Source organism: Fulmarus glacialis, unplaced genomic scaffold (genome assembly GCF_000690835.1).
Source record: "Fulmarus glacialis isolate BGI_N327 unplaced genomic scaffold, ASM69083v1 scaffold3953, whole genome shotgun sequence".
In the NCBI taxonomy this organism is placed as follows: domain Eukaryota; kingdom Metazoa; phylum Chordata; class Aves; order Procellariiformes; family Procellariidae; genus Fulmarus; species Fulmarus glacialis.
Genome location: NW_009200878.1, coordinates 82,276 through 93,178, shown reverse-complemented (window position 1 = coordinate 93,178; position 10,903 = coordinate 82,276). Strand labels below are relative to the sequence as shown.

Here is a 10,903-nt window from a genome sequence, read left to right as displayed (position 1 = left end):
TTCTTACTGTCTTTGTCTTATTATATCATTGCTCTCAGAGTGCAGAAATGATTGTGTGATGTTTCTGTGGAGGTTATTTGCTGTTGGGAAGACTGGAAATGACGCTTTTAGAAGTGGGATATAAATGAATAAATAGTATCATGGGGAGGTGTGCCCAGCTCAAGAATGCGTTTAGCAATTCCTAACCGTTTTCTGATTGAAGTCCTGAACTGCTAAGTTCGGTTGGCCTCCAGATGCCAACATGAATGTTACATGGAAGCGTATCTCTTCAAAGCCTTCTAAGAACAGTAGCCGCTACCCTTTAACTGGGCACTACTTCCTTAAAGTTTACATTTTGATAATTTTAAAATTTGTTAAATGTCGTCTGTGAACTTTTTACCTCTTTTCAGAAGGATGAAATGTTAATGGTACTCTGACAACACTGCCGGTAATCATCTTTCATGGTCTGTTTCTTTGGGGTCGCAAAGCCAGCAGAGAGAAAGCAAGTGTTTCAGATAATGTATAGTCAGAAGAAAGACTTATTTTTGCACAGATGAATTACTATGAAATCATATGCATAGATTAGGAGAACTATAGAATAGCATTTAATGTTTGTATTTTACTAGTGTGAAATAATAGCGTTCAACAGCCTTGTTACGAACAGATACTCTATTAAGTATGTATTTGAGATAAAAAACTTCCTGCTCTTTGTACCTGTGCAAAATCCATGGGGGAAATAGCTAATAAAACAATGTGTTAAAAGTAAGCTTTATTTCTTTTTTCTCTTCATAATACTTAAGCAATAAATGTTTTAGCCTACCTATATTTTGTAGCTTCCAATTCTTTTATGTAATTTCTAAAGAAAGAGAACCCTTCTTGCTTAGTATTAAGCAAGTAGGCAAATCATGCCCACTCAGCAGACTTCTTCGGTATGGACAGAAGTGCTTTGTTGAATGATGATGTCATTGTGATGCTTGAAGTTCTTTTTGTAGTTAAGGGTGGTGGCGTTGGACTTCTTGTCAGGTTTCCAATACTATGTGTTTTCAATGTGCTCTTCAAAAAATGCCATTAGAGTTGGATGCAGTGGACTCCGGCATTTTTCACAATGTTTTGCAATCGCATTGCCATCTAAGCTTTGCAGCAATGTGCAGGGTGGCATCTTTATTTTTGATTCCTCTGGTTCCCAATTTTAAAGCTCAGATCAGATGTTAACTCTAGTTTAATGTGCGTTCATTTATTATATGGACACCTATTGTCTCAAAGTGTGACTAAATCTGTTCTAAAACCACACAAACCCATACTGGCATCATTCTGAGTGCAGCTAGCAGCGTTCTTTTCTCCTAATCTTTCAGAAATGTAATTCACAAGTATATGGAAATATTTTGCTGTTTAATGGCTAGGAATTTATATTTGTTGAAGTGGTTACTATTAATTTTGAGTTTTCCTGCTGTGAATGGTATTTGTTGTGGCATGTGCTGCATTTGCATGTTCCCAGGGTTTAATTCCATCTTTTTGAAAACAAGTGGCAAGATTCTGAATGCATCACACTGATAGCACGTCTTGAAATTGGAGTACTGTGCATGTATATGTTTTCTCAGTGCTTATTGCAAGGGATTACACTTGGGTTTTCAGCAAGTGCTAGGTTTATTTTTTTTTAAGGAAGCCATCCCAAGTGACTGGAGGTGTGTTTACCATAAACTGAAATGTTTGAATATTTGCTGTTGGCTATCAGTTTCACTGGTATGCAACAAGGTAAGCAGAGTTCTGATTTCTCTCCAATTTAGGTTCCTGTGTGCTTGTGGGTGCGTGCATATTCCAACTTACAGAGAAGTTTTTTTTTGTCAAGTGTTCCGCCCCTAACTACAATTCCCATTTACAGTCTCACAGGTGGGTCTTTTGTTTGTTTTACTTCTGGTTTTGTGTGAAATAATTGAAAAAATTTGTGGAGAATTTTGCATTTTAAATCATGTTTTAGAAACTGTGAACTCCTCTTGAGCTGTCCCATTTTCAGGTCAGTGAGATGTACTTAAAATGCTCTCAAGGATAAATGCTCTCAGAATACACGTATGCTGTGCCGTATGGAACTCTGTATTTGCTCCAGCTTTAAGAAATGTCAGTCACCCATTCTTTATGCAAGACCAATGATTATTCAGCATTTCTTTGGTTTAAGCCCATAAAGCAAGGTAGTACAGTAGACTTAGGAGGGGGGAAGAAAATGCTATAATGCTTACATCTGCTGTTAAGTGCCACATAAATCTTGTGTATTTTTCTCTGGCCAATAGCACGCTTTCTTTCCTAGTCCTAATTATATTTTTTGAATCTCTCTTGCAGAGTGAGAGTTAGTGTCATGTGACAGACCGAAAATGTTGGATGACATCAAGAAGCGGTTTGAATTTCCTAATGCAGTTATTCAGTCACAGGTAATTTGTTTTTAAAATCATTAAACAAATGGAATTGTTTGTGGAAACATTTGTTCCAAGGCCTGCTGCCTGTCTGTAAAAAGGTAATAAGGAAGACTTTTTTGTTGGGTTTTTTTTTTTACTCCAAAGACGGAAAACCATAGAAGTAGGCTATTCTTAAGTTGCAAACAGATGCTAATTGCCCTCTCTGTGTAATCCAAGCATTGGACATAATTGCTCATCACTGTAAAGTCTCTCCAGGAAAATCAGAAACTCTGCAGGACTGGAAGATTGAACAGGGGCCAAATGGTTTTTAGTGACTCTGTGATCTTGAGAGAAGCCCGGAGTTACCAGATGTCATGTGTGCGGTCGAAATACTTGACAATACTTTACAACTGTCTTTAGGACTGATCTGTTTTCGTCCTGTGTGATGAGAGCTGATGAACTACTGCAGTCTGGTCTGTTGTAAAGAATAACTATATACAGCTCCACTATGATCAGCAGACCAAACCCTTTGATTTTCAGATCCATGCATTGGCTCCTAATCATGTTCACCTGAAACTTTCTCATGTGCATAAAGTGTTTATCATAGTATTTTTAATGGACAGGAAGGAAGGAAGTAATAGGCTGCGTTTTAAAAATACACCTTCCTTACTTTGGCCGTCTCTCACTTCCGTGTTAAAAATGTATCTCTTCAGCTGTAACTTCCCCATTTTCTTTCTCTTCCTGTTTTGAATTCAGGATGAAATATGTAGCCATTTGTTTGATGGAATAAGTTGATGTAAATGCAGTCCATGCAACCTGGTGTCTCTGCTGCCTTTTCAGTTCAGCTTAGTCTACATTGCTTTACAATAATTAAGTTTGAAACAGAGACACAGAAGTTCCCTTGTGATCAGCTTGGCATTTAGGAGAGGAAGTCGTGTCCCTAAAAGCTAGACTTCATCTAAGGTCTAGCAGGGTCTTGTACTGCAGATGAGTTCAAGTCATTACTAACCTTGATGAGTAGGACTTGGCATCTTTGAACCAGTTCATTTTTCCTCAGTGTCCCCATGGTAAAAGTATTGCTGAAGTGTCTTGGCTTATCATTGCAGCTGCACATCGTTAAGGGCTACTGCTGTGCTTTGGTTGATTTTATGCTGTGCTTTGGTTGTTTTGTTAGTTTTCACTTATATTCTGTGACCCCTGAAAAACATGCTGTAGTCTTCAAACTATCATCAGGCCAGGATTCAACTTCATGACCGATGTCTTCTCTTTCTGGGACCAACCAAGACATCTCTGCAGAGCATGTAACCTACAGACAGGGATCAGCGAAGTGAGGAACTTGAGCATAGTTTTGTAGGTCAAAAAGTTTTACTAGTGAATTCTTGGAATGCAGTGGGCTAATCTACATTTTGACTTTCCTGTATAGCTCACTGCAAAAGCCACTTTCTATTGATAAGCCCCTTTTCCAGTGTAATGGAAGTGTTTTAAGGATGTGGGTGTGAATTAATTTCTGAAGTTGCTTATGAGCAGGAAAAAGAAAAAATGATAGAAGATTCACTTGGTAAGTGCACTAAAAAAGATCTAATCTGCCTAGGGAGCATGTTGCTCTTGCAATGGGGTGGCTGCACAGAAACAGAGATAAATACCTGACTTTGTCCCATTGTTCTCTTTGTTTTCACACGAGTAAGATTCCCAAATAATAAACTGTCTTTTTAAGTCAAATGTGTTAAAGTACATATGCAAACCTTTGAAAGGCATAATCTTTGTAGTCTAGAAAGTGTCATCTTTCCTAGAAATGCGAACTGCTATCTCGGAGTGCTACTGTTTGTCATGTCAGGCCAGCAACTAATATCTAAATGAAGCATAAATAAATCCTGAAAGGAGAAGAAATGTGGAAACATTTAAAATAATCTGTTCCTGTCTTTTTATATGCTAGCAAAACAGAAATGTTACTATTATTTTTTTTTTCTTGCTGGCTTCCTAGTTTAATTTTTCCAAAAGTAAGGATCTGTCCTTACCGTAGAAGAGTAGATGCAGCTGCTGTTCTGGGTACATTGATAATCTGAAACTTTTTTGTACTCTTAGTATGAAAAGATGTCCTTGTGGCTCTCAGGGAAATGATTTTCTGTGTAGCAGTATCAATCATGAAACAAGACAGAGTAAGGCATTAGAGATGAGGCAGAAAACAAAAGCCTGGGTTCAAACACCCTGAAAGCTTTGAAGGTATTTCAGTATTTCAGTCCACATTTATATTTTTAAAGGCAGTTTGAGGAAATCAGACATTCCTTCTATCAAAATAGATAAACCTCAAATGAACAAACGTGCTTTCTTTAGCACTGAAGCCCTCATTCTTTAGAACTGAAGCATTTTTTTTGGAGGACCTTGAAAATCTAAATGTTGCTTGTGATCTCAGCTGCAGAATAGCTTTATGAGGAATACTATTAACTTCAAATGCCTTGTTTAAAGTAAAGCATTTCTGGCAGTAGGTATGCTTGAGGATATGTAAAGTGCTTAAGGTATGATAGTATGTTTATCATCAGTGTTTATCAAAACTTGTGGTGCAAAAATTTGGGCAAGTTGTTTAGATTTGCTGTGTTCCACTTCATCTCTTGCTTCCGCTACCTTATATTATTAAGGATTTAATAATTACCAGTGCTGTTAAGTACACTGAGATCTGTACAGCAGTGGAGCTGTAAATGTCTATTACAGTTGATGCATTAAAATATCTGCAATTTCTGAGTATGTACCTGATTCTAATCTTATAAGAGGTTCTGTACAAAGAGACCCTTGGATCTATGTGGAGCCCTATGGAAATTTGTTTCTTTTCTGCCTCAGGATAACAGTAAATAGTTGTATGCCAGCATTATGGAGATTTTTGGCCCTAAAACATATTTCAGCTTCCATACCAGTAAGTTTGGTATTTCAAATAAAATGATATGATAAAATGATCATATGCAAGAGCAGTGTAAATTCTTCCCAATGGAGAATTGAAAAATAACACTTGATCTGCATGTGGTTTTTATTTCTTTTTCTCTTTTAGGCAGTGGGTCATCTGATTGCTGCAGTACTGAAAGAAAATGTTTCTCCAGAGAAGATCAGGCAGGCGTCTGACCAGGTCTGTGGCATTCTTTCACTTCTGTCTCCTCTCCCATCCACATGTGCTTAAGTTTTTCTATGGTTTGCCATTCCCCATTGTGTAATTTTAATAAATCCTGGAAGTTAAGTAAGGTAGTTACCAATGTGTGTCTGGGAATACAGGTAGAAACAGTAAATTTCTGGGATCAGAAGAGCAGTTTTACTTCCATCAGAAGTCTTAATGGCAGAAGTCTTAATTCTGCAGAATACCAACATTAGCTATGCTCAGTTTAAGAGAGTTTTATTTGAGTTTAATTACGTTACTGCAAGTGAAGTGCCATGTGCTGAGACATTGTCACTTGAGTAGGAAAGTCTTTTACATCACTATAAAAATTTCAAAAAATACGGCATTTCACATACCTTTATTGGTTTTATATTTCATATTAGCTAAGTAGAGCTTTTTTTTTGAGAGAGAGAGCATGGTGCAAAGGCATACTTCGCTCTTTTAGTCGAGTCAAGCTCGCTTCAGTGCAGGTCTGTCTTGCTAACTGAGACAGAAATGCTGGCATTTGCAAGTGTTATAGCAATGTAGGAGAGGTGTTAGTTAGGATTTGCTCCTCTGTTTTTTCTCCCCAAAAGCTGATTTGTACAGAAATGAGCAGAAAATGATTTGTGGCTTTTTTTGTCCCAGTCTGAAGTCTTAAACCTGCCCCCCCAAACTAGCAAACCCAAAACTAAAAAGTGCTGAGTTTTGATGTGAGGGAATGTTGGAAGTGTGTAGTTTCTCTAACAGGGGCTCCTCCACCAGTCCTGATCATAATCATGTTCCCAAATGACATTCTGTTTTGAGCTACAAGCTGACTCTTCCCATTTGGTATTAAACTGAAATGCAGCAACACCTTCTAAAATTGAAGATTGGGCCGCTTAGACATTACAGACTCCCTTTCTATTCAAAGAGCATTTTGCAGTGTTCAGTTGTTTAAAAACGTTCCTTGTTTCTCCATTTGGAAGCTACAAAGTCAACAAACTAACCTGTGAATGCAAATTTAGCATGAAAACAAGCAGCAATTTTGATGGATGCTGCCAAATCTTTGTGCTTACTAGCAAATGGAGACCACTGAGGACTTGATATGGTGAGTAAAGATGACTTACTTCTGGATAGCCCTTTGAATGCCTGCTTCTAGCAGTCTGCACCACACCTTGGTGTAGACATAGCTTGACATAGTTCCTGAGTTATCTCCAATTACACGTTGATCATTTTAAGGAAAGTGAAACTGATGATAGTCTACCTGCATAGGCACAGCTGAAAAATTCGTCTGCCTTACGCTTTTCTCAGAGACTCCTGACCCTACTGAGGGCATAGGCAATAGGGGGCAGGAAAGTATGAACTGTCCTGGGAAAGGCCTTTCTTAGGTGTAGAATCTGTACTCCAGCTTCCTCCTTCTGTTCTCTAAGACTTCAGGAGAAGCTGTTGAGTAGGTTTTTTTTTAAAAGTGTGTTTGAGATGAATGAAGAGAAATCAGTATCAGCTTTCTCATTGCTTGTGTCTCATGCTTTTGACTTCAGACTCCTGCTCTGAACTTGCTTTGGGAGAAGTGCTGCAGTGAGAATGTTGCCGTGCGAACAGCCTGCTCTGAGGGGTTGGTGGCACTTGTTGCAGAGAAACATGCTGAGCTCGACTATGTTCTTCATGGAGCTCTCAACCTAATTCCTTCAGCAAGGTAGTGTTTGGTTGCCTGATTTTGTATCTTTTGTCGGCTGATTATCAGTCATTGCTTTTCCCTTGTAAATACAGGGGAAGAGGAGAGGTTCTGTAAATGGTAGTACCTTTAGATAAGCTGTGGCATTAAGGATTGGCATTGCCTTGCCACTCTGCTGAAGGCTGTTGCTTTCATCTTGGCAGTGTGACAGTGTGGGTCTGACTTAAGAACTCACAGAGTATCCTATGCATATAAGCTGAAATTGTTAGCAGTTCAGACCAATGCTCTGAACTTGGAACTGTCAGAAATCAATAAACTGTCTAGTTTCGTTGCCTCTGTCATGGGGAAGGGGGGAAAAAGTAATGGGAGAGGGAAATAACTTTCTAATCAGTCTGTCCAAATAACTAGTTGCTCAAATAGAGTCACCATAAGACTGTGGGTGGAGATTAGGAATGTGGGGTTTTGTTTCCTTTTCTGCTGAGGAAGACATCACTTTGTGTAACTCTGCAGCTACTACTTCTTAAAAAATTCTGCAAATGTAATGCTTACGTCTCACAATGGTGTTTTGAGGTAGGCTGCCTGTGCAACATACTGACAGAATGCAGTTGTGGGGGGAAAAAGACACTGTGCGTAAAACTTATAAATGGGAAGTTAAATGGTGATTGGGAAGATGTTTCCATTCAAATCTACCAACCTTATAAAGTTCCTTGGGTTATCTTTCTTAGCTGATTTTTGGCAGCTAACTGGATTTCTGCACTAAGCCTTCTCATTCTCTTCCTAGAGAATGCTAGAGTTGTTTTCAGCCAAGCCAGCTAATTGGTGCTACACCTGTGATGTATTGCGGGGGGGACTGGTGGGCTCAGCATAGAGGTTGCAAGAACCATGCTGTTCAAGACATGTCTTTCACACCTTCTGGCCTTCACGTAATCAGTTTTAGGCTGAGGTTTGTCATGGTCAGTCTGAGCCAAAGGTGAGTTTAGGTTTGAGTAAACTAGTGAAATGCTGAAGAAATCAGATATTTTAAAAAAGACTGTTTCTGTCCTTGTGACTTGCTTGTTTATAGCCAGGATCTTGCTGTGATGATGCCGATTCTATGCTGAGTTTACAATAGGTGGTTATGGATCCCTAGGAAAGGTTTTGTAAATGTATTTTTACAATACAATTAATTTCTGCAAACCACTGTCCTCCAAATAACAAAATTTTACTAGTTCAGTTTGGGGTTAAGGGAAGAATCTGCGTTGTTAACGAAGAAGTAAAAGGACCTGTGCTTAGACTATGAGAACCTGAACTTGTGTGGGGTAAAGTGGAGGGAAAGTTTCATTAGCTGTGGCTTGCAGACTAAAAAATTTGAAATTCCTGTTCAGCTAAGGGTTTGTTACAGAATGAGCAGTTTATAAGGAAATGAAATGTTACACAATTTTGTACTTCAGAAAATAAAAAGCGTAAAATGGGATATTTAGGATTGAGTTAACCTTAAAAACAAAGTCAGAGTTACGTATTGAAAGGGCTTGGATCTGCCCCATTTCTACACCATTCTTAGATTTTTTTTGTGTGTGAAACCAACACCCATGACTGATTGCTATAGTGAGTGCTGGCAAATTACCCAGGAAGGTTTTATGTATTTTTGGTGGTTCCTCGCCCCCCTCCCCGCCAGCTGCCACGATTCAAACCACATCCACTATGGATTGCAAAGCAGGGTTTATATACGCTAACCACAGGAAGTCTGTGGGTTTGAAGTGTCTGTAGCCTCAGGAGCTTGATTAAATTGCCAATTTCAGATTGGTTCATTTCAGTGCTGATACTTTTTTTTTTTCTTGACTCTTTTAGAATTGTAGCCTGCTGTTCATCATCCTGTTCCCTGCCAAATTTTCATCCAGGCTTGCTCTGTGGCTTTGCACTGCTGTGTGCGCAGTGTCTCTAAAATAAAGTAAATATGAAATTAGCAGCCAGTGGCAGCCAGCTGAAAGGCACTTGCAACTGCTGCACACCTTTCAGTGCTGAATGGAGTTAGGTGAATGTTTTTTTGGCAAAGACTACTCATGTTGTGTTCTTGCTTTTCTTCCTTCTGTTATGATGAATTTAGCAGGGGTTTAGTGCACCTGGTGGGTTTTATTTTGTCAGGTGTATCAAATCTGCATGCTAGGAGAGTCATTTTGCTTTGTCAGAGGTGAACATCCGGTACTTATCTGAGTTGACTTGTTATGTGGTTCACACTATCTGCTCATTATACAAATGGGAATCTATTCTTCCCTCTCTGGTGCATCATTGTACCATAACTGTCTCTTAGACCCAGTGTTCAGTTTCCTCTGATACCCCAAGAGTTTCAACTTTATGGAACATTATATTTATGTGAGTGCATGTGTATGCATATGAAATAGATTTCTCAGATTTTTTTTCCTACTAGGAAGGAAGAAGGGGGAACAGTAAAAAAGAAAAACAAAAAAAAACCCAGCACCCAATTCTCTTTTTCCTCCCTTATCTTGCCCTGTGTGATAGAAGTAACTTTTTGTCAAGTGACGATATCTTATAATTGTATATTGTGTTAGCTCTTCCTGTTCATTATGTGAATAAAGTGAGGAGTAATTGTTGTTTATTAATGTGAGTGGTAAACTATCAAATAGATTTTTAGGGGATGATGATGCAATTGTATAGCATGTTCTAGATGAAAAGTCAAGAAATCAACCATGACTCTTTTCTTCCCTCTGCTTCTACATTTTCACCTTCTGAAAGTGTGTTTCATTATAGAATCCAGGCTATTTGCTTGAGAAGGGATTGGGTTGGATCTGGCATTGTCTGGTTGGAAAGGTGTGGAAAGCACTTAATTATGAAGAGGAGAGCAAAATTTTGAAAGTTGTCCTTGTAAACTCAGCCAAGCAGTAATAAACTCTAGACTTCTTGAACTCTTCTTTACTGCATGGTCACAGAGCTTTTTTTCCCCCTTGTGGTGGACTCCATTAATTTCATTAGCGTCTCTCCGGGAGAATCTGCAAAATTCTATCAAAATTCCAGAAATACTGTTGTTTCTTGAATTTTCCTGAATGGTAAGTTAAACAACATAGGAGGAGGGAGATGAAGTAGCTGTATGTATCTATTTTGTGTAGTCCTTGGCTCCTGAGGTCAAAAGTCATCACAAACTAGATGTCTCAAGTGTCTTTTCTGACAATGTGATTTCTGTTGCTTTCTCTTGTTAGACAGTGGCATGGCTGAAATTTGTATACCATGCTGGATGTTTACCTGTATACTTGCATTCAGAGAAGAGCTAATTTTTCCGTTTTTAACATGTTAAAAGCACCAGTTTCAGTTAAGCTGGGGACAGCAAATGTACTTGTAAGATATGGTAGAAGCAAACCATCAGAAGTTTTAATTGATACATTAATTATTCTCTGCTGTTTTGCTCATTATGTGAAAAGGAAAACAAAGACATGGGGATGCACAACTTGCCCAAAATTGTGTAGGCAGATGTGAGGAGGTCCTTAAGGAGAACTCAAGGCTTTTTGAGTGTCAGTTTTGTTCCTGGGTTCCTCCTCTTATGGAAGAATAAATTAATGTAACTACATACATGAATTGATACATTAATTATTCTCTGCTGTTTTGCTCATTATGTGAAAAGGAAAACAAAGACATGGGGATGCACAACTTGCCCAAAATTGTGTAGGCAGATGTGAGGAGGTCCTTAAGGAGAACTCAAGGCTTTTTGAGTGTCAGTTTTGTTCCTGGGTTCCTCCTCTTATGGAAGAATAAATTAATGTAACTACATACATGACAGTA

General features: G+C 38.6%; 1 protein-coding gene across 1 annotated transcript in view; it reads left to right on the top strand.

The window, feature by feature from the left end:
• Positions 1-2,342: 2,342 nt before the first annotated feature.
• The window catches only part of FOCAD (focadhesin), a gene marked incomplete at its 3' end in the record, with an annotated part of 88,412 nt that continues 79,851 nt past the window's right edge, over positions 2,343-10,903 (top strand). The window contains exons 1-3 of the mRNA XM_009573739.1: positions 2,343-2,399; positions 5,401-5,475; positions 7,002-7,157. Coding sequence (XP_009572034.1) covers positions 2,343-2,399; positions 5,401-5,475; positions 7,002-7,157 — 288 coding nt within the window. The remainder of the gene's footprint in view (positions 2,400-5,400; positions 5,476-7,001; positions 7,158-10,903) is intronic.